This window comes from Musca autumnalis, unplaced genomic scaffold, assembly GCF_047663935.1.
Source record: "Musca autumnalis isolate F117 unplaced genomic scaffold, ASM4766393v1 scaffold_5, whole genome shotgun sequence".
Classification (NCBI taxonomy): Eukaryota; Metazoa; Arthropoda; class Insecta; order Diptera; family Muscidae; genus Musca; species Musca autumnalis.
In genome coordinates, this window is record NW_027412088.1 from 118,343,348 (window position 1) to 118,368,799 (window position 25,452).

Consider the following 25,452-nt stretch of genomic DNA (forward strand, 5'->3'; position numbering starts at 1 on the left):
TTAGTTTTGGTTTCATATTAATGTATTGTCATCCAAATCTGAAAAGTGTGCAAAGTTTCAGTTCGATTGGTTAACTGCAACTCTGTTGAAAATGAGTTACTAGATTTGAACTAAACGGACACCAAAGCAAGTTAAATAAAGCAATGTAAAAATATGTTTTACTTTTCCGAAAAATTTATACGTATTGCTACGGACTAATTTTATCCCACCCACGAAACGAAAATGCCGCAAAATTTCTATTTATTTCAAGAAATTTTTCGTTAGGGGGTTTTAATCCGATAATATAGATAGACAAAACTATCTACCGATATTGAATTCTTAAAAATAATCGATAGTGCCATCGATTTTTTGCCAGCTCTTAAAAATAATCGATAGTGCCATCGATTTTTTGCCAGCTCTACTGTGAGGGGTCTAATGCAAACCCGTTCGTTAATATTGTTAAGGTTACGAAGTTTTTCGGCAAATCACACACACGCGACCCGAACGCAAACTAAGAGAGCAAATGTTTTGATTTTTTTACTTCAGTCTTGTACTGAATGTCATGCAAGCAGGTTGATGCCGCTTTATTTATTTTTTTTTTTTTTGGTACACTGAAAAGATTTTGCAGTTGTACAGAAAATATGTGGAGGGAAGAATTTGATAATGATTTTTTGTTTTGTATTGATATTTTTAATGACGTCTTCAATGCAACAATAAAAAAATGTACATCCGTCTTACCTTAGGCGTCATTATAATACGCATACAAAATATCATTTAATGACGGGAAAAGAGCAAAAAAATAATATGACAGCTTAAAGATAATTTAACAAATAATAATAGGAGTCTTAATACTATAAAAGATAAAGGCAATTAAGATAATGCCACAATCAAGGCCTCATATAAGATTGCTTTGGAATTGGCCAAGAAATGTTTTTATGTCAGTATTTCCCTTTTTGGAGACACTGGTAGAAAAATGGAAGACATTTTCAAAGAGGTGCCTTTATCTCAGTCCACAATAGTCCGCCGCACCGAGTCAATAGGGAAATTCATAGAAAAAATGTTTTTTTATGCTTATACCCTAGACAGACGGCAGAGTTAATTTGCATTAAAAATTTCATAATTTGAATTAATTTTTCATCCTGACAGACGATAGTTTCTGCATTTATGAAACAGCTGTTTGTGTTGTTTGTTTGTACCCAGCAGACCATTTCATAAAGCTTTACAAAAGTTCGCCAAAATATGCGAAACAAATACACTTTCTACCATCTACCACAAATCTACTTTCTACTCGCGAAAGACCACTACTTATTTTAAAGAAAAGCGAAAATTGCTGATTTGCTTTCCTTTTTTATTCTCTTAAACATGGACGTTTGACAAAAGACAATTGATTTTCAACAGCATTGCCATATTGAAATTGCTAAATTCAGTTTAAATTTCCTTTGATTTTGTGCATTAAGAATATGGATAATGCACGAATTAATTTGAATTAAGCCAGTTAATGCAAATTAACGCTGCCGTCTGTCTAGGGTATTAGAAAGTCTTAAAAATCATTTTTATATACAATTTGTTTTTTCGATCAAAAAAAATTAACATATGAAGAAAAATACTCTTCAAATTATGAAGTTATTTAGATTATTTTTAATTTAAGTCATACAAAGCGAACTCGCCAACAATATATTTTTTCATTTCACACTCAATATGAAAATCATCACCCTGTTCTGTCAGTGTTATTTTACCCACACATAAACAATTTAAGCGCTCGCTCTTCTTGGTCGGCTATGGTCTAATGTGTCGTTTTCACGGTACGTCGCACAGTGTTGCCTCGTGGACAAAAATCAAAAAATGTGATGTTAACTTTTACATATGTTTATGATTTATTCTTACAGTAAACACATCCCATACAACGAATCTGAAAGAATTTTGTCGATATGTGCATCCATAATGAAGTTATAGCCCTTGAAATATGAAAAATATTTCCCAGGTAATCTAAAGCGGTAATCATATGAAAATTAGACAATTTTTAAAATAACATTTTCTGAAAAGTTTGTTGATAAAAGTAAAAGTTTTGAATGGGAATTTGATGGGTGGGCTATAACTATAAAATTTTAGTACAACAAGTTGACATTAACTGCACAGGGGCAATGTACCGTTATCAAGAAATCAAAATTTAAATTTGATAAAAAAATCAAATTCTTATTGTTTAGTAGAGCAGATCTTTTGATTGCCACCTCGGCTCTTGTTTTCCGTTAATTGGACATCTCTTCCAAATAAAAATGTGCAAAAACTTTCTGCCCATCCCTGCAACCTTCTGAGATATATCGATTCTGATTTTATATAACCCCCATATATATCTTTTCCCGATTTAGCTACAACTTGTTCAATTTTGATCGGATAGCTTTCAAATTTAACCTTCAAATTTCTTAGGCCCCCAAAAATCGGTTCAGATTTGGATATAGCCCCCATATATATCTATCACCGATTTTGTTGTAACTCGGTCAATTTTAATTGAATAGCCTTCAAATTTTATGTGCGATATTTATTAGGCCACTGAATAGTTTCACCGATTTTCGTAAAAATCGGTTCAGATTTGGATATAGCCCCCATATATATCTTCCCACGATTTTGCTATAAATCGCTCAATTTTTGATGAATAGCCTTCAAATTTAACATGGGATGCTCCTCAGGCCCCTCTTCAGTTTTACCTTTGACCTAGGTCGATGAATGTTTGCACAAGCACTTATGAGGGCACAGGAATGAAAAAAATCAACTTTGGTCCATATCGGTTCAGGTTTGAACATGGCTTCGATATATAATTTCGCCCGATGTCACTCAAGTACGGACAATTACGTCATATTTTCTTATTTAATCAATATCTCACATACATTGCGTGTTTTGTGAAAATATATACATATGTGAGCTATATCCAAATCTAAACCGATTTTTGTCAAAATCGGTGAAACTGAAAAAGGCCTTAAGAAAACATCCCATGTTAAATTTGAAGGCTATGTTTAAAAAATTGATCGATTTATAGCAAAATCGGTGAAAGATATATATAGAGCCTATATCCTAATCTGTACCGATTTTTGCGAAATCAAATCAAAATCGGTGAAACTGAACAGTGGCCTGAGGAAACATACCATGAAAAATTGAGCGATTTATAGCAAAATCGGGGAAAGATATATATGGGAGCTATATCCAAATCTGAACCGATTTTTACGAAAATCGGTAAAACTACTCGGGGGCGCAAGAAAATATCACATATACAATTTGAAGGCTATTCGATTAAATTGACCGAGTTATAGCAAAATCGGGGAAAGATATATATGGGGGCTATATCCAAATCTGATGCGATTTTTGTGAGAATCGGTAGAGCTACTCATGGGCCCAAGAAAATATTACATATTAAATTTGAAGGCTATTCGATCAAAATTGACCGATTTTTAGCAAAATCGGGGAAAGATATATATGGGGACTATATCCAAATCTGAACCGATGTGGACCAAAGTTGAAATTTTTCATTCCTATGCCCTTATAAGTACTTGTGCAAAAATTCATCAGCCTAGGTCAACTCCTTCTATTTTTGTCCACTTTTGTATGGAAGCGGCAACACTGTGCGTCGTTCGTTCTCTATTCGTTGTTCGACCCATAATTACGAACAAATTATTTATTTCCCCATACAAAATTCTGAGAACGAACGACGATTCGAGTACGTTGTTCGAGTAGAAATACTCTCCGAACGACGAATAAATATGTCCCATCCCTAACAAATGAGAGAATTTATCGAAAAAATAAATTATGACACGTATAAATTCAAAATTTTAAAATTTATAGAAAACACAAACATTTTCAGAAAAAAGAAAAAGATGAATGAAAATTAATGAAGTAAGCTGTTTATATGTATATGTGCAGAAGGAAGAAGGTTGAATTTCATACTTAATTCCACACACATTTCTTGCCCATTAGTTCAAAATCGCGTAAAAAGTCTGTATACACAAATATTGTTTTGACATGTCTCTCTCTCCTCAATTTTGAAAACAGACCCCCAGTTTATGTATTTCGAAACGAAAATGTGTGCGCATGAAAGACACCCAAACTTTAGTTTTTGAAATATTATTTAATTTGCGTTTGCTTCAAAACAAAAAACAAATTTGAAATACACACTCAAATTTGGTATTTTTTCTTCCGCATTAGTTTTCTTATCGACATACATAAACAGGCCCAGAAACAATTAAAACATGTATTGAAAATACCAATATTTTCAGAATTAAGTGAAAATATTAATGAAAAGTGTGTAGAAACATATAAAACATACATTTGAAAAGAAGATCCGCAACCCATTATTTGAGCAAAACTGACAGTCAAAAGCGATCCTGTGTACCCCGCTTAATGGTTAATGCCATGTTCATACCAGTACTTTAATAAGTTTGTTCGCTCTCATATTTACGTATTCGATTTAACCCGTTAATACGACACCAACATTGTTCATATTTTCATACATTTTGTTTGCTGATTTTAAAGGAAGTTTCAACCAAAAGACATGCAAACTTAGTTGATATGAGCTGGAAAAATATATTTCTTTGATTCAAACATATATTTTATTTTAAATTCTATTCTTTTCATTTAGAGGATTGTATCTGCATTACCCACCTTTACTCCAGGGGGATATCCAACCGAAGCAGCCGTTCCCTCCTAACAGATAGTCCAGTTTATTACGGATGCTTCGTCGGGACGTCTTCAGCATCCGAGGGGGAGACTGAAACGGTCCATTGTATATTTTGTGAATATTTTATTAAGTATGTTAAGATAAAACACTGAATTCATATGTAAACGAATATACTAATTTAAACATTAATGTGAACCTAGTTTAAGAAAATGCAACCCTGAATTGAATTACAAATTAAGTGATCAAATGCAACTATGTCTAGACGACTTTCGCGCTTCTCATACCGAGCAGCTAAGTGGAAGAAAATTTAAAGAATTCGCTCATTCAGCAAACTCCATTCTAACGCGTTACATAGTAACTATCAGATAAGTTTGCTCAGAGTAATAATAAAAGTGTTCATGGTATAACTAAAGAGGTAGGGTTAAATGGAAAAAATCTATAGAACCCTTGTTTTTCCTGAATTCCTAAAACATCAAAATTAGTAAACACAAAATCAACAAGTGGGTTGGTTTACAATACCAAAGTTGAGCATTTTATAAAAAACTCGAAAAATGAATGAAGGGCCAATGTTTTTCCACATAATCGAGTTGTGGATATGATAAAATGTTTGTTTCAATGAAAAGCTGGCAAATTTCTTCCATACAAATGTTCTAAAAACTATTTTAAAACCCATTGAATTAGATTGCTTTTAAAATTGTTTGGCATATTATTCAAACAGCACACACACATACAAAGATTCTGTATATTGTTTCGACGTTTTAGGAACAGTCGAAAGAAAAAATTTAAATTGACAGGAAGCTTTAGCTAACCTTTCTTATTAAACCATGAAAGTGTTCATTTGAAAATTAATCTCTTCGGCCTTTTCATTTAATGTACCAGTTGAGAGGCAGAACTGTTTCAAATGCACTTTTCGAATTACAATGATTACACATGCAAGTAACTTGCAGACAGTCGTGGTGGAGGGTATAACACCAACTAACACTGCCACACCAACTAACAACCTCACTGCCGATAAAATTTCCTTGTCAGTAATCAATGTAACTGCTTTGAAAGTAACTTCAATTTTTTTCCAAAAGTTTACACATGCAAGCGTCAGTTCGAAAAAAATAAAGTTTTGACTATAATATGTACAGTCAACCAAAAAAGTCTACATACAACCTATAAATCTCGAGTTTTAAGGGTAATGAAGCATTTTTATGAAAATCCAAGTACATAGTTGTATTTCATATCCCTAATAAACAATATTACATACAACAAAAACATTTTCCATAATACGAATAACGGTAAATTCTATAAAAATTAAAAAATTAATAGGGAAAAAGTGTACATACACCCAATGATTACCGTAAAATTTATGGAATAAGCAATACAAATTTTAAGTTTTATTGCTTTATCGAATGTCTCTGGTTGTCTATGATATATTTTAGACAAAATAGGAACATATTTGTGCTTTAATTGACGTTATTTAAGGTCAGACTTCGCGTATAGCTCGTTAAGCCGGACCCTTGCAGACAAGGCGAATTTAACAAGGTGATCCAATAGTTGACGTTAGGTTGTAGTCTTCATTTGCTGTCAAATTTTTTTGCGCGAAATATCCACAAAAGTTAGAAGAAAACGTTAAAATATTATTCGCGAAGCTTAAACAAAGATGTTGTACACAGATATTTTTTATAGAGGCGAAATATTTGTTATTTATTTTTGATTAAAAATATGTTTTGACAGCAAATGAAGACATAGGTTGCTATTATTGTATCACCTTCTTTCTTACACCATGCTTGCAGATATCTTTGAGTTTTTCTGTCTAGTAGTTTATGAAACCCCAGGAAATACAGTGGGACTAATTACTTTGAGATTCTAGAGCGCTTTGAAGTTGTTCCTATGGATAATATATGCTCCTGAGCTTCGCTAAATATGCGAATTCCTGAGTTTTTCATAAATTTTATAGTTTTCACAGCATTTCAAGGGTCAAATTACAAGCAAGAACCTTGGAATTACCTTGTAAAACATTTTTGGGCCTTAACTCAATCAGAAATGTACAACATTATTATACAAACCCGCTCCTAAAGTTTCCAAAGTATCAAAATAAAAGCACCACCAAAGAATGCATGCAATTTGTATGAAATTTACACTGTTAACTAGTATGCTCTCGTATTATGATCGTTAGGGTCACTTGCAGCGCTATAAATGTGGGATACTTTTACATTGCTTATTCAATGGATGCTCGAGGATTGTACCAGACCTTATTACAAGGTAATTCGAAGGCTTCTGCATGTAATTTGTCCCTTGGAATGTTGTGAAAACTATAAAATTTATGAGAAACCTCAGGAATTTGTATATTTAGCGAAGCTCAGGAGCATATATTATCCACAAGAAAGACTTCATAGCGCTCTTGGATCTCAAAATTGTTAGTCCCACTGTATTTTCCGGGGTTTCATAAACTACTAGACTGAAAAACTCAAAGAAATCTGCAAGAGTCCGAGCTATACGCGAAGTCTGACATTAAATAACGGCAATTAATCAACAAATATGTTCCTATTTTGTCTAAAATATATCATAGACAACCAGAGACATTCGATAAAGCAATAAATGTAAAATTTGTATTGCTTATTCCATAAATTTTACGGTAATCTTAATATTTCATTAGGTGTATGTACACTTTTTCCCTATTATTTTTTTAATTTTTATAGAATTTAGCGTTATTCGTATTATGGAATATATATCTGTTGTATGTAATATTGTTTATTAGGGATATGAGATAGAACTATGTACTTGGATTTTCATAAAAATGCTTCCTTACCCTTAAAACCCGAGATTTATAGGGTGTATGTAGACTTTTTGGTTGACTGTATACATTGGGTAAACAATTGAAGAAAATACGAATTTAATTATTTAATCAAGAGCGTCTTCGCGCTAAAAGACCAACATCAACTCTAGTTATAAATTGCATTACAACAACAAAAAATATGGCCAGTGACATCTTCAAAAGATGTTACCAGATCGGTCTCGCCGCCCGCCCGCTCATCCGTTTTGTTTTGTTTACATTCGTGAGTGCGAACAAAACGAAAAGTACTCAACTCCACAAGAGCAGATAGAAAACGGAATAGTACTAAACACATATGAATAAATTAAAAACGTTTGGTGGTTGATAAAATTCACTGTGGTATGCTGATGCTAACTTATAGGGTTGTTAAGCAATCACATGTGTGTGTGTGTGTCTGAGTGTGTCATTGACAAGACGCACGGCAAACGTTTCCCAAAAATACTTGTCGTTTCGGTGGTGATTGAAACAACTCGGCAAAGCATAGCCGAAGTTACATTTCAGCAATCGCACGGTTTCCATCTTTTTACATTGAAAAGTTTGTGTTTTTGTTTTGGTGTGAGAAAGAAACGATTCAGAGAAGCTGAAAAGTTTGTGGCTTTGTGTGATTGGTACGGGAATCGTTTTGTTTGTTTCCGTTCATTGCTTTCAGATAGGCATTTGATTTTACTTTCTAGATTTGTACGCAAATTTGAAACAATGTACACAAAATGCAACTGTAAAGGAAGTGAAGGCAAAATTTACTATGATTTGAATGTATACTAATCGTTCCATCGTTTACTTTTCATTCATGTTTTGCAGTTTTTCTAAAAATGATGGTGTTTTTCATAAATATTTAAATTTTGAATTTTGTCTGTCAATTTTAATTTATTTCGATAAATACTCTCATTTGTTAGAGATGGGACATATTTTATCAACGTTCGGAGAGTAATTTAAATTGAACAATGTACAAAAATTGTTATTCGCTCTCAGAATTTTGTATGGGAAATGAAGTAATTTGGGCTCGAACAACGAATAGGAGCGAATTACCGTCAGTATGAACAAGGCCGGTGGTGCTCAAAATATTTTGTGCATTAGTCTCTCTGAGGGAGTCTTTCCTTTGCTGAACCACGACAGATGAGATTACAGAGAACATCAGTGGAATTATGGATAAGAATTCCGTGCGGAATTTGTCCCATTCCCCAATTTCAAAATTTTTTATTTCCATATTTATGCCCAAAAAGGGAATATTTTTGTCGAGTCGACTAGAATACGCCATAATTAAGCGAATCTAGTAGTTTTCAACGTTTTACAAATATTGATTTTAAAAGAATTTCGCTTTTTAAAATTATTTTCTGTGCGGAATATTCCGAGGGAAATATTCATGATTGCCCTGCGTATGTTGTTGTTGCAGTCACGTTAAAGCGGGGTACACACTATCAGTTCTGACTGTCGATTTTTCGGAATTATCGATAACTGTCCAACCGTCCAGCAACCACAATATAGCTTCGTTCCAGAACTAAAAAGTTGTTACACATTTAACACATTTTGCACTTTTTTCCCAAATTGCGTTCCCGTACACCAAAAAAGTTGCAAACTGTTCACTTCTCTTTGAACAAAAATGGCGCTGAATTGTTTTCTCTTTAGAAACTTTTTACACGACAAATTTGGGCGAACATGTTTGCCGGCTTCTGATTGGCTGACACGCCGACTTTGACATTTGTTTCAGTTTGTATGACGTTTCTGCCATATTTCCGTTCCCGTACATTTTGGAAAAATGTGTATATGTAACTTATCTTCGACAGTTTGCTCTTTTGACACTTTTATCATTAAAAAAGTACTGGAACGAAGCCAATATTTTGTGGTTGCCTGATGACTGACAAAAGTGAACGGCCAAACTGGCAAGCAACCGATTATTTGAGCAAAACTGACAGTCAAAACTGATCGTGTGTACCCCGCTTAACGTATATGGATTAGAGCTGGCAAACCATCGATATTCCCAAAATTGGACATTTTCGATATAATGTCTTAAAATATCGATTGCTATCGATATTATCGTTAAATTGTCATCGCCATTAATTTGACAATGAAAATGGCGGAAATGTCAATGATTTTCTTGAAATTATGCAAAAGTAGTTCACAGAAATGTAAAGGAGAATAAACAACAGCTTTTATTTTATTAAAAATGTAAAAAAATACATTTTATTTTACCGAAAAATGTGTACGTGTGACAACGGACTTACTTTCTTACACACACGTAACCGAAAAGCAGAGAAATTTCTATTTATTTCAATGGATTTCAGATTAGGGTTTTTTGTTCCGATAATATCGATAGGCAAAACTATCTATCGATATATAATTTTTAAAAATAATCGATTTTATCGATAGTGCCATCGATTTTTTGCCAGCTCTAGTTAATATTCGTATATGATAGAGTTGTACAATCTAGTTCATTTGAAAGATCTAGTTCAATAGTTCAGCTCTTTTAACTGAGCTAGTTCAGTAATCTTGTTCATAGTTCACTATCTAGTTCAATCATTCGGATCAGAATCGTTCACCGGCTCCTAATCGTTCGTTTGATGAAAAGGCATACATACATACACCAAATAGAAACAAACAATAGAATAATATAATTTAACTACTCCAGAATAAAATTATCACAATTGCATAGCTTTATTCCACTCATAAAGAAAGACTAAGTTGGTAAAAATTTAAGAAAATACGTCCTTCATTTAGTTGGCTGGCAAAAAATGTTATGCTTTGTGTGTGTGTTTATTTTATTTGTTCCTTTTTCTATCCAGAACAAGGCACATTCAATAGATAATGGATTCGGCATATTGGAATATATTATGTTTTTGTAGAAATCTTAATTTTCGAACATCTATTCCAAGTACCTTGACCAAAACGTAAACAAACTCATCACATAACGAAGGCATCACTTAACACAGACGACGGCGTCATTTTATGCATTTGTGAATGACATGTTGAACTAGATTGTGAATCGTTCGTTCGTTGATCTAAGAAATCTGGCAATAATTACATGCCTTTTAAGGCAAATGTAGATTTTGTCAAAATAATTATGCCGTGGACTATATATATATAGGCATTTATATAGGCATTAGGCATTTCATTATTAATTTTGGGGAATTGCATGTTTTCCAATTCCTTTTTGGTTTCGGGATCATTTATCATTTTGGGTAATACCCACATCAGCAGTAGGGGAACAACCATCATCAATACCATGGGACTGAAGAGGAAATCGGTGATCTGGAGTATGTTAAACCACCACTTGTAACTTACCTTCCATTGCTCCCTTGTCTGGAAGTACTTAAATCTCAATGCCTTTAATTTTAGGCACGGAACGTATTCGGCCCGAGCACTGTATTCTAGCAAATGAAAAAAAAATCATCTAGCCACCTACCACCAATTCATCTTGAATTGTCATATCTCCACACATGCCATGATAAATAGAGCTAAAAGCTCTAATGTTTCTGTAAAAGTAAATTTGTATATAATTTACCGAATTTTATTTTACGTGAAAATATCAATTTTTTCAAGACGATGGCAATGATTTTTCACAGTTACCGATTAGAAATGTAACATTCATTATGAAAAGTTGCCTAATTGGGTTGTTGCCCAAAGTATATTGTTGGCTATTTCATATCTGTTAAGATCGATAGTATGAGATCATATAGGAATTTGAAACATCAACAATTTATTTGTAAGATTAGGTTTGGTAAACGTTAGTTTGAAGACGTTAGTAGATAATACTCCAAAACTTATTAATATATTTTTAGAATATTCAACACCCGATCAGGAAATGGTATCGACACTGAAAATTTCCTAGAATAACCATGTATCATAGGAAGCGGGCCAAGGGGGTCAACATATTGAGGGAAGCTGGCAAGGAATCTCTTAAATTCTTCCAATGGCCACCAATTCCAATTTCGGGTTTACAATCACCATCCTTTTTCTGTAATTAAACAAACAACCAAATGAAAAATATTCGTCAAGATTCCCTTTATATTCTCCACAATACGAAGGAACATAACAAGTAATTTCTTGGTAATGAGTAGACAGCGGAATTTTATGCAACCCCTATTTTTGGTCCGATTCATGTCAAATTTTGGGACTGGGCATATTTTTGGCTTCTGATTACATTGCAATCGAAACATATGACATATGCAAAATTATGCAAAATGCATAAATTTTTGCATATGCAAAATTTATGCATTTTACATATTTTCTTATGCAAGAAATATTTCAATAATAGGTACAAAAATGTCTATGTGTACAATTTTTCTGTTTAAAATTCTCTTCAGACAAATCAATAAAATAGAGAAATGTATAACCACAGCCACAACCTTCAAAATACCGAAAATCGGGAGGTACCGTTCTATGGGGGCTATATGAAGTCGTGGACCTATGCCGACAAATTTCAGGTGGGGTGTTTTATACCCCCAATGAAGACTAAATACCAATTTTCAGTCATTTCGGTGGGATATTGAAGCTACAACTTTCAAAATACCGAATATCGGTAGGTACCGTTCTATGGGGCCTATATGAAGACGTGGACCTATGCGGACAGATTTCAGTTGTAAAGTTGCATATCCCTAACGAAGACTTAATACCAAATTTCAGCCATTTTGGTAGGATATTTATACCACAAATCCTTGAATATATTTTTGCATATGGTTTTGCATATGCTCTTTTTATGCAGATATGTACAAATATGTCAAAATATGCACGATATGCAGAATATGCAAAAATTTCTGGGCCTAATTCGTTTTATTTTGTAATAAAACGAGTTTCTGTCTAATCAGATTTTCTCTACGACCATCCTAACCATATATGCATTTGCATAGGATTCCGCAGTCTAGTAATGAGTTTTAAATATTTCTTAAGCATTAATAATTTCAACTCACTTCAATTTCCAACCAAAACTTTAAAGGATCTCCATTGATGCCATAAGAGAAATAAATAAAGTATGGTGGCTCCCAGTCATGCGCAAAGGTGTCCAATGGAAATACCATTCTTTTATTTTTCCTCCATGGTCTTATGAAGATATCCATGGGTCCAGTCAATTCAAAATCATAACGTATTTTTGTTTTACTTATTTGGTTTTTAGAAGTAACATCAGGCATACTATCGAATGCAGGATCTGGCCCAGGTATCCAGAAGCTCTGTAGAATAATAAAAGAAACAATCAAATAAGAAATCATAAGTTTTAGGTTAGTAGCCATTTTTTAATATGTATATCGGAACCCACCTTGATTTATGCTTGTACAGAGGTAACCCACATAACATCACAATCATCCATAATGGGTTTAGCCAGTGTTGACATTCTTTGGATATCGAGACTAATCAAATTGCTTTCTTAACTGAATAAGTCCTCCTGAGGTAATATATAGTAGCCAGTTTCTCCCGGCGCACTTCATTGTGCCACGGAAAGTACGTCTTGAAAGCCAATGATGCCAAAGAGCATAGTCTTTGATTTTCTGAACAAATTCAGACAGGGAATCTGGTAGAAACCATTATAATCTTAAAAATAACAATATTAAAACCTAGTTCAAATGGAATATAACCGAAGGCACACCAAAACGTCCAGTCACATCCAGTGACAGATATGCATAAAAGATAAACGGTGGAATGCCACAGATAATGTGTGGTCCAAGCCGGCTAAAATAAATATAAATTAATTATGTTTGTAAACTGAATGAGCAATAACTTGGACTAAGTGCAATTTGACATTTGAAAACGACAATATTCAAAGGAACTCATACAGGGTACAATTATATTGTGAATGAAAATGCTTCTTCTTCCCCTGGTTGTGTGTGAGAGGAAATAAACAAATGCTTCTTCTTCCACTGGTTGTGTGTGAGAGGAAATAAACAAATGCTTCTTCTTCCTCTGGTTGTGTGTGAGAGAAAAAACAAATGCTTCTTCTTCCTCTGGTTGTGTGTGAGAGGAAATAAACAAATGCTTCTTCTTCCTCTGGTTGTGTGTGAGAGGAAATAAACAAATTCTTCTTCCGTAATTTTAATTTTTTTATTTTAGACAAGGAAAAACGAAGCCAAGTAAATTTTTTAACAACGCCGATGTTTTCATTGAATTTCGTAGCCAACGACGTTTGGAAAATTTGAACACAACCAAGGCGTTTAGTGAAAACGTATTAACCCATTAAGGCCCCGGGACATACGATCCTTGTGTGACGCGTTGCGCAAAACAACAACCCATGGTACAATTACTTAGGTAGAAACATCGGCGAATTGCTACAACAAAGCAACTTTTTTTGTAATGTAAACTGTCAATATTTCCGCCAAATGGTTTCTTGTTGTCTCTTTTTATCGCTTGTGTTTGTACAGTGAAGTGAACACATGCTATCTCTTACTTACCGAATCATATGGTTTTTTGTTTTGATTTTTCATAGCGAATTCCTAGTTTTTTGACATTTTAGATTCGATCAGCTGGGCTGAGGCATCTACCTAAGTAATTGTACGGTTGATCGTACGGTAACCGACTCTGATTATAGTTCAGTGAACTATAATGAACTATATCGACTGATCTAGTTCATACGCTCCTTTCAATGAATTGTTCAATTGAACTAGTTCGTTCATGAACTATACAACTCTAGTATACGACTTTTACAAATTTTACAGCTAATTAACCGAAATCGATTTTACATATCCCTAGTTAAACAGCTGGTTGTGTCAGCAGCACATATTTCGATGTGCGCTTTGCTAAAAATAACTAAAATAACAATTAATAATCGCTCATTGCGTACTATTGTTTCGAAAACTTTAGAAGTTACCAAAATTAAGAAGTCGCCAACCAAAAGCATGGACCGCAGATGGGTTTCTTTTCCTAAAGGCTGCTATATAACATTACATCGACAATACAGGCTGTTGTCATACAACATACTGGCACAAGAATTGATCACGGATAATATGTTCCTCTACTATGACGTTAATCAAAAATATCTTCGGTGGAAAAATAGAATTGAATTACTGGGACAGGAGATTCGTAGAATTCGACCAGATATACTTTGTTTGCAGGAAGTTCAACATGTGCATCTCAAAGAAATTATCAAAGAGATTGCATCCAAAGAAGAAGGCCAGAAAAAGTTGGAATATGTTTTTAAAAAAAGGACTGGAAGCAGATGTGATGGCTGCGTAATTATATACGATAAAGAAAAATTTAAGTTAATTAAAGAACTTTGTGTTGAATACCACACAGAGAATTCCATATCCAACAGAGAGAATATAGGATTATTGGCAAAATTTACACCTCGAGATGACCCCTCAAAGAAATTTATAGTCGCAACGACACATCTCCTGTACAATCCACTTCGCAACGATGTTCGCATTTGCCAAATCAATAAATTACTAGGTGCCATTATTGATTTTGCAAAACATTCCTCGAAAAATGACATTTTCTGCCCCGTCATACTAACGGGCGATTTCAATTGCACCACTGATAGTGCTCCCTTTCGTATCCTAACTGATGAGCGCCGATTTATATCTAGAGGTGGAAACGAAGATAAAAGTTTTAAAATGGAACCTATCTGTTTCGGAGTCAATACAGCATCTACATATCAAAATCAGTGGATCACCGTGGATTACATTTTGAAATCTTGTTCTACGGATTGCGAAAACTCGATACAAGTTAATAGTACGTACAATTTACCAAATTTGGACACATGTCAATCACAAGGAAAATTACCAAACAAATATATTGGATCAGATCACTTTTCTTTAGCTATAGAATTTTCAATTGTTTAAAAGGGTCACCATTTTATGTACATACACAGTAGAAAGACGATTTTTAATCTTGTCTAATAATTCAAAAATATAGAAAAGATATATTTTTCAAATAATAGACTTTTTCAGTTGTCTAAAAGGACCATAATCTTGAACAGTCCAAGAGTAAATAATAGTTATGTTGTCTATTCATTTAAGATATTTTATTAAATTGAAAAACCATTACGAGGGCTGCTCGTTAACTTTCTGGCCTAGGCAACACTGCGTGCATGATAGTATCATGATGATACAATAAGAAGGTAGTATTATCAGCCCTGCTGATGGTAACATAATGTGTCAATTGCATTGAATTTATGTCAAATTTTGACATCTTATGTTACCAAAAACGGCAGTTGCTGCTACCTTCTTAGTCCCAATTTACATTAGGCGAGTTTACTTGCGGCAATTGTCAGTTTGTGGGTGAGAGAGGGTGTTGAGAGGCAAAGGGTTACCATATACCTCACCTCTCTCTCCTACAAACTGACAATTGCCGCAAGTAAACTCGCCTAATGTAAATTGGGACTTTTTGTATCATGACTACGTGTTAATAGGCGGCATTTGACATTTCCATAAAAAAAGTTTGACATTTTTCAGCATAAACCTACTCGGGACAGTTTGACATACGGCCATGTGTTGAGTTGTTTACAGAGACTTAAAATCACTGCGAAAAAATGGAATTTACTTAGGAACATTTTTGTCCGATCATTTTTCACAACTTTCGATGTGGATTATCACGACTAGAGTGCATCGATGAAATTAAATCTTTGTATGGCGATGAAGCACCATCGCATAGTACTGTAAAAGAATACTGGCCGGCACTAGGGGTGTTGTGGGGTCGTCCAAAAACGGCCGTTCATCCAGAAACAAATTAAGCCGTGCGTGAACGGATAATGCAAGATCACCATGTTATATATCGTGAAATAGAGGCATCTTTGGACAGGACGGCTGACTTCATAAATGCAGTATTTACATTGCAAAAAATGACAATATCATAAAAAGATGAAGTAAATATGTGTGGCAACACTGACATTGTCAAGGAAGAGACGTGTCATTTTGCTGCATTTATGAACGCACACATTGCTTCACTTTTTGTAAAATTCCGTTTTTTGAAAATGAATTTATTATATTGGATAATTACCACAAATCCGCCATTTCTAATAGTTTCTTATGTATTTTTCCTGCTTTCTTTGCAAATGTCAGTTGGCATAACAGTACTAAAGAAATGTCAATTGGTGTGCAGTCCACTTGGAAACACTGCACAAATTCGGCAATTACTGCGCAGTGTGATGTGTCGCGTGACATTTATGAAGTCGCGACGATGTCAATAAAAAGACATGCTGCATTTATGAAGTCGCGACGATGACATTTGACGCATCATACTGCATTTATGAAGTCAGCCGACATTTCTTCCACCAACTAACATTTGATATTGCATGAACACCACATGGCCGCAAAATGAGTTTTTCTTCTTGGATCGGTGAAAGAAATTTCGAAAACAATACGATCGCTGTGGTTCAAAAGAAGTTTATAAGATGATCCCAGGTGACGAATCATTGAACTTTGCGTATGATCCACAAAAAAGCGGTAATCGTCAGAAGATGCAGTAAAAGCGTTCACGATTTGGAGGTGTCTCAATCGGAGTGGATAAATTTGTTTGAGCGCATGAAAAAGTGTATAAATCATGTTGAAGACTACTTAAGAAAACAATAAAACTATTGTTTATGGTAAATATTCGCGTTTTGGAACAAATTGAATAATCTACCAGTTGGCGGAAAAAATCTGAAATTTTTTTTAAATTGTAAGTTTTTTTATGTAGCCGGCCTTCGGCCGGGGATTTGAGACTTTCTCCTATGGACAGGAGCCAACCTCGTACAATTTACATTTTGACGTATGGGAGGAAAGATACTAAGGAACGGCCCTGACCGGCTTTAACATGGCAAAGCCCAGGACTTATCTTGTTCCCTCTTTCATTTCGAGTGGACTTTAACACCCGTTAAAGGTATTGAGCTAACATGTGCCGCCCGTTCACCCACAAGAAAGTTTAAAACTTGGGTTTGGGCGTCGGGTCGGGGGATCTGCACCTGGAAGGCCGATATACTGCTATACCGGAAATACGATGGATTGGGAAAGACGTCACAACAACACCTAAAGGTGACGCACTGACACAAAGCATGAGTTTGGCTGTGGATATGTAGTTGATAAGAGGTTAAAACATCAGGTTTCCACCCCAGTGAATGAAAGACTTCCTACAATACGGATAAAAGCAAACTTCTTCAGCATTGGCTTTATCTGCGCTCATGTTCCAACCGAAGACAAAGACGAACGAGCGCCTAGAAGCAACATATGACCATTGTCCTGCCCATGACATTAGAATTATTCTAGTCGATTTTAACCCCCAGTTTTTGTAAAAATTTTTATTCTTCTCACACGAATTGTCAAATTTTGTAGATCGATTTACTCGCTTTAGCGCAAATGTAGAGCGCTGATTTTTAAATGAGGAATCCTTAATGATATATGGAACGGGTATACGAAAAATTAGATGTGAATGTCACCTGGGGGCTGAGCTATGAATGCCTAAATTATTACGAATATAGACGAACGAACAAAAACAAGTTACAAAAACTGGGGGGTTAATCCAAAATTAGAAAGTAGAATATTTTTGTGCCAGCAGTCGGGAAATTTAGTCTCCACAGTGAAACATATGACAATGGAAAGGGGCTGATAAACTTCGCAGCGGCAAAAACATGATTCATAGTTAGCAGTATCAGTTTTAAGCATCTCGATATTCATAAGGACACTTGGCTGTCTCCAGATCAAAGAACAAGAAATCAAACTGATCATGTTGAGATAGTTGGAAGACATTCATCGAGCATGTTGGATGTACGATCGTTCCGAGGAGCAAACATAGACTCGGACCACTTCCTTGTTACAGCAAAGGTACGCACCCGTCTAAACGTTGCAAATAAAGCACGAACAGACACAACACGGAAGTTGGACATCCGTAAGCTACAAACACAACTAGCCCACTCAACTAGCTCAATTGCTTAATGAAAGCACTCTTCGTCACGATAACATATAAGCACAATGGCAAAATATTGTCCACTCCATGCAAACAGCAGCAAAATCCATACTTGGATATCAGAGACCTCCACCAAGAAACCCATGATGATCAGGAGTGTCGTGCTGCTACCGAAAAGAAAAATGCGGTATAAAGGGCTACTTTACAATCAGTAGCAACGCGTAGCGCACGAGAGAGGTTTCGGGAGAAAAGAAGAGAGGAGAAACGTATTTTCCGCAGAAAAAGGAAAGAAATGAAAATGGGGCACATCCTCCTATAGAGACCAGCAAGGTAATTTGGTAACTGATACAGATAGTGTGCTTGGGATATGGAAAAAACGTTTTTCCAAACTGGTGATATCAGGGTTTAAAATGCTAACGCCATATTAGCAAAAGCACCGAATATTTGCAGATTTGCCTGCTAAAATTTCTTCGAAATATGTTTAGCAACAATGAACATCGGCAACATGTAGCAACAAATTTCACAAAAATATTGCTAGCGATACTGATGCTATTTGATATTGTCGCTTTACCCAACCTTTACACATGCCAGTGACAGATCGAAAAATTCAATACATACACAATATTTTACTACCACAATTACATTTTTTGAATTGTCTACTCCACTGGCACTAGATTTTTCATCCCAGCTAACATTTTTTTCCGAGGGCTCTGATATCAGATTTTTTCTTAGATTTTCAGAATATTTTTTAGAATTATGGCCGATTTCTCTAATATTTTCCTAGAAATTTGACCGTTTTTCTATAAGTTTATTTTAAGAATCTCTGCAAATTTTCTAAAGAATCTTAAGAATCGTCATTCCGAATTCGTTCCGATTCGATTTCGAATGGATTTTCTAAGGGAATTTTTTTTCGTTTGATGTCGAAGAACAATATGACTGGTCATAAAATTCGCATATACAATTTTAAAATTTTTTTAATATAAATGCTACATATAATAATTCAAGCTAGTGTTGATAGCTTCAACATATATGTGAAAGTATACTTCTGCATATTGGTTTACTGTTAATCATAAAATGATAACAACAGGCAAAATCATTAGAAAGTTTGAAATTAGAATCTTCCATAAATAGCACATTGAAAGAAAATTGTCTCTGAGTAGGGTTTGTTTTGTACAGTACGACACGTGGCGTCAGCGTCAGAATTGTTTCCGATTTTTTCAGAAAATCTGAACTTTTCTCCGAATTTTTCCAGAATTTCTTTCCGAATTCGGACGGATTTTCTTAAGAAAATCTAAATTCTTCATCGAATTTTCCAGAATTTTCTTCCGAATTCGGACCGAATTCTGTCAGAAAATCTAAATTTTTCTCAGAATTTTCCAAGAATTTACTTCCGAATACGGGCGGAATTCGTCGCGAAACTATAATATTTTTTAAGAATTTCCTTATAAATTCTTTCCGAATTCGGTGACCACGTCCATACAACTTTCGTACCGAATTCGGTACGAATTCGGCATCAGAATCGGATATTTTTTTCAATTCGAAACGAATTCGGAAAAAAATGTTAGCTGGGATGCCAGCAAAATTTTGAGCTGGCTGCCAATGATATGTCGAAAATGAAAAAAGAGTTGCCGAGACTATTTTTTAATCCATGTACATTTTTGTTTCTTTTAAGAATGCAAAGATTTAATGCATATTTTCAAAAAGATTAGGAAACACAAGTAATACGTCTTGGTAGCTGCAATATATTAGTGGTTAGTAAAGACATAATTTTGATGTTTTTCATGCAAATATAGGTTGAAAAATAATTTCCCCTCTGGGATTATACAATATTGAAAAGGCGGCAATACCAGATTCATTATGTTTATGATTGAAAACAATCTTTTTAAAACGAAATAAAATAAAAAGTAATAAAATATGTTGTGAATTGTGTTTTAAATCTGAATTATAATGCACTTTTGTGTGTTAATGCGGCTTAAAATAATTTTGAAATTGAACTTGCACTGGCATGTGTAAACACACAAGAAAACTGCATGCCAGTCGAACACTTTTTCGGCATTTTCGAGTATAATACATGTACTCAATTGGCACCAATTCACTGGCATGTGTAACGGAAGTGTTAATAAAATAGCATCGGGCATATTTTATTAGTTTACACTATATGTAAATGTCATATGACATGAAATTTTCCATCATTATATAGTCGCTAATATGTGCAATATTGGGGATTTTCCTTACGCCATTTACTTTGTGCGTCCACACCAGCAAAATTCTAATAAAATTACATCTCCACATTGCCTGCGTGATAGATATGGAATGTTTTTATTTCGTGTCATATGACATTGATAGATAGTGTAAACTACCTCTAAGCAACAAAGTTTCAACGGCTTAGCCATGTTTTCAGCAAACAATTCTTTTTGAGATTAGGGTTACCAGTGTAATGCATTAAAAATCAAGATATAATTAATTCCACTTTTTCGTTCAAAGTACATGTAAATTTTTGGTGAAACTGTTCAATATATATATTTTTTTATTTTTAAACAATAATAATTAGTATTCTTTAGGTTCGACCAAATGATGGAGGCATTTTGACATTAAATGACACCTTTTTTTATTAATGCGTTGGCAACTCTAATCAAAAAACCACCTTCGTAAGCTAAGTCCCGGGCCACACTAGAGTAATTTCAATGACATTTTGACATGAAACTTTGCATTTTTTTTGGAAAAATGCATCATTTCAAGAAACTAGTGTACACGATTTCATGTGTTCTGCAATTTTGCTTGGTTGCAATATTCGTATGAAACATACAGACCGTTTTATTTTACATTTTCTTTTACTTTCATGTCAAAATTTCAGTGAAAGTACTCTTAGTGTGGCCCGGGACTAATTCGTTCTGCTAAATATGTAGCGTGGTTGTCGATTATGCCTAACACAAAAAAGATTAGGCGTAAAAAACGAAATAAGTAAAAATGTACAAAAATAAATATGCGTTCGGTTGCTTATTTAGCTGTGTGTGTCAATATTGTGTAGCAGTTGAGGTGTACTGCTAATGCTAATGTTTTTAGATGCTGGCTTTTAAACCCTGGTTGATATCCAATACTAACGAAGACGACGAAGATGCCACGGCAGCGGGTTCTTCGTACCGGATTGACGCGGAACCATAGTGTTTCGGCCAGCGGGTGCCAACCCAGCATTAAACCTATGCGTTTGGTAGGGTTAAATGCTGCTAGAACAACAACGAAGATACCAAAGAACCTATCCCAGAAGATGATATTGAATGTATACCGCCCGGCCAGGATGTGGTAAAGACAGCAATAAACCGGCTTAAGAATAAGGTAGCAGGAGCCAATGGCCTACCAGCCAAACTGTTCAAAGCAGGTTGCGATACGCTGATAAGGTGTATGCATCAGCTAGTAAGCACCATATGGCAGGAAGAACGCGTAGTCGACGATTGGAACGTTAGCCATCCTACGTCGAGTCCACAAGAAGGGAGACAAGACAGTGTGCTCTATTTACAGGGGCATACGTCTGCTCCCTATTGCATATAAGATAGTATCTGATATATTGTGTGAACGACTAAAGCATATAGTCAATGAAATAATTGGATCCTATAAGTGCAGCGTTTGACCGGACATATCCACCATTGACCAGATATTTACCTTGAGATAAGTCCTGGAAAGGACCTAAAAAATGCAGATCGACACCTGCCATACTATCTACCATTATTTATTTATTTATACGTTGCGATAGAAGCCTATTGGCCAATTGGCATCGCAACACAGCAAGAAACTACAACATTATTTCTCTCCCACGACGATCGGATCTACGTTCCGGAGCGACCCGAGCAACGCTCGGCCAGGGATCAACTCAGCGACAGCTGTATCAACCCGTTTTTCCAGCAGGTGAGCAAATCATGCCAGCAGCTTTGCTCAGTATCCTGCTGATTATTGCTGGCATTGAACAGAATCCTGGCCCCAATAACACCGAGGTCACGATCTGTTCCGTGTGCCACTCTAAAATAAACCAAAATCTAACTCAGGTTCGTTGCAATGGCTGTAAACAATGGTGTCATATGCGCCGGTGTTCTGGACTCTCTAGTCATAGGGATTGGACAGAGACGTTCATGGCTAATTGTTGTTTACGTCAGCGGCGTAGGTCTTCTGCATTCAATATAATTACTAGGCGCTCAACACCTTCCGCCCCGAACCCGCCAGATCAATGGTTATGTTCAGTTTGCCACAAAGTTATTCGCAGAAATATAGCGTCTGTTAAATGTAACGGCTGCAAGAATTGGTGCCATCTGCGGAGATGCACCGAACTTAGTTCTCATAGACAGTGGAATGGAAACTTCGTGGCAAGCTGCTGTCCGTCCACCTCAACAGCGCATTACACTGCAACACATCGTAACTCAACGCAAACAATGAATGTCAACTTAGCCAATGCACCACTGCAACGAACCTCTACGCCACAAAATAACATCCTCCCTACACAGTCTCCAACCTCATCTTCCACTTCATCACCTATCATATCCCAACAATCCAATAATAGCACAATCATACTCCCGACACGCCTAACCCCTACTAATCATACTACTCCCCTCCACAGCACCTCCCACAACTCAATAAGTACACCTCCTACCAATACACCTTCAACAACACATGCAACCACCACAACTGTCATCCATAACAACCACTCCAGCAATAACCCAACCTCTTTACAGCATGCTCCACAATCTTTCCAGATGCTCCAGCTTAGCTGCAACGGACTCAGGAATAAAATTGTGGAAATTACTAATTTCATGTTCAATAATATCATAATAGCCGCAATCCAGGAGACCAAAATTCCACCAGAGTGTAGGTTATCTAGTCACGGTAACTATGTCATCGTTAGAAAGGATCGGGTCAGAAGCCACGGGGGGGCTCGCGTTCATTATAGAGAGAAGCGTGAGTTACAGACTCATAAGCTTACCCACCTTGGATCCTGCCAATGACATCATGGAAGTCATGGCCATTTCAGTTCTGACGGAAGGTACAGAACTGGAAGTCATAAATATTTACATTCCGCCTGTCAACAGCCTTAGGCCCGGTTACAGCCCATCCATAGAGCATCTTTTGGTAGGCGATAACCGAATAATCCTTGGTGACTTCAATGCTCATCATGAGCTCTGGTTCTCCCAGTTACCAACCGACGGACGTGGCGATTCCATAGCTGAACAGATAGACTCATCGGATTTCTACCCTATAAACGATGATTTCCCCACACGAATCACGGCTCATTGTTCCAGCTCCCCTGACATAAGCATAGTCAGCTCGTCGCTTCTGCCCTTCACATCCTGGCAGACCCGTGTTTCGATGGCATCGGACCATATTCCGATAATTATAACTGTGAAGAAATCTAGCGACTTTGTGGAGCCGGAAAGCGTACATTCATAAATTATAACAAAGCCAACTGGCCTGGCTTTATGAATGGAATTGACGATGCCATCAGTCAGTTGCCGCCCCCCACATGTGCCAGAAAGGGAGAGAGTAAATTCAGAGATATAGTACTCCGGGCAGCAAAACGCTTTATCCCATCAGGCAGAATTCCAAAATGGAGGCCCAATTTCCCAACACCCGCAGCACACCTGGCCGAACAGAGGGATACATTACGTCAGACGACGCCAGATGACCCGACAATACCAGCCCTGACGGAGGAAATTAATAACCTCGTAAACCAGCATCGCAGGGAAATATGGTTGAAGCATCTGGACAAGTGCGAAACTGGTTCGCACAAGCTGTGGGCCACCATCAAGAGTCTATCGGGAACGAAAACCAACATAGGAAATATGGCGATAAATTTCGGAGGTGCTGATTTATCGGATGCCAAACAATGCGCGCTTAAGTTCTGTCAACAATTTGTGGTCCACCCAACAGAGCAGAACAGGGGCAAAAGGGCAGTCCTCAGGAGAGCCAAGAATCTTAAAAAAGAAGCTTTCACTCAAATTTCGCCAGAGGACGTAAGCGCAGCCATCATTAAGGCCAAGCCATCCAAGGCCTTAGGACCAGATGGCATCTCGATGCTTATGCTAAAGCATATAGGTCCGGCAGCAAAGTGCTACCTGGCACAGATCATGACACTTTCCATCAACCAGTCAGTGATTCCGGAGGTATGGAAGAGCGCAAGGATCATCCCGCTACCAAAACCAGATAAGACAGCCAGCCGAGGAGACTCGTACAGACCTATCCCCCTTCTGTCACCGCTGGCCAAGGTTTTGGAATCCCTCCTGCTGCCAAATATGACAGAAGAACTTAAACTTGCACAACACCAGCATGGCTTTAGGAAAGCACACTGCACCACCACTGCCCTTACTGATGTCGTCAATAGTATTGCAAACGGACTTAATCACAAAAGACCTGCCCATCGCACCATAGTCGTGGCCTTGGATTTGTCCAAAGCTTTCGACACTGTTGATCATGCAATACTTATTGGCGACATCCTGGATTCTACATTGCCTAACACAACCAAGAGATGGTTATGCAATTACATCAACGGCAGGCAGGCATATGTAGAATTCAGAGGCAAGAAGTCGAAGAGCCGTAAACTAAAAATGGGTGTTCCACAAGGCGGTGTCATATCGCCCCTGCTCTTCAACTTCTATTTATCTAAATTCCCTACACCTCCAGCAGGCGTAAAACTGATAACGTATGTGGACGATTGCACCATACTTGCCACTGGAGAAGATGTCGATGAACTCGAGCAACGAATAAACAGCTACATTGCCACAGTCACCACATTTCTCAAGGGAAGAAATTTAGAGCTCTCGCCACATAAATCCTCACTTCATTGCCTAAAGAGGTGAGGCGTCAACTAAACATACACATTGGAGAGGGGACAATTCCAACTGTTCAGCACCCAAAAATTCTAGGGGTTACCTTTGATAGTATGCTTACGTTCGCCAGCCATGCATCAGTCCTGAAGTCCACAGTCCAGAAACGGAACAAGGTGCTCAAAGCCATCTCGGGCACCACGTGGGGCAAAGATAAGGAGATCCTTTTGGCCACTTATAAAGCAGTCAGCAGATCGGTCCTTAACTATGCTGCACCCGTATGGACGTCTTTCATTAGCGACACCCAATTGAATGGGTTACAGACTACGCAAAACAATGCCCTGCGAACCGCAACCGGATGTGTCCAGATGACGAGTGTGGATCATCTGCAT

The 25,452-nt window shown here is 36.4% G+C and overlaps 2 protein-coding genes across 21 annotated transcripts in view; one reads left to right on the forward strand and one right to left on the reverse strand.

The window, feature by feature from the left end:
• The window catches only part of LOC141387016 (uncharacterized), a 190,010-nt gene that overhangs the window by 50,650 nt on the left and 113,908 nt on the right, over positions 1-25,452 (reverse strand). For 12 of the 20 annotated variants that reach the window (XM_073956076.1, XM_073956068.1, XM_073956069.1 and 9 more), the window contains one exon: positions 12,365-12,622. The exons of the other annotated variants lie outside the window; for them this stretch is intronic. In XM_073956076.1, coding sequence (XP_073812177.1) covers positions 12,365-12,622 — 258 coding nt within the window. The remainder of the gene's footprint in view (positions 1-12,364; positions 12,623-25,452) is intronic. 20 annotated transcript variants of the gene reach the window in all.
• angel (protein) lies at positions 14,168-15,312 on the forward strand. The gene has a single exon (XM_073956087.1). It carries the CDS (start codon positions 14,168-14,170, stop codon positions 15,218-15,220), a length of 1,053 nt encoding a protein of 350 aa, XP_073812188.1. The 3' UTR covers positions 15,221-15,312.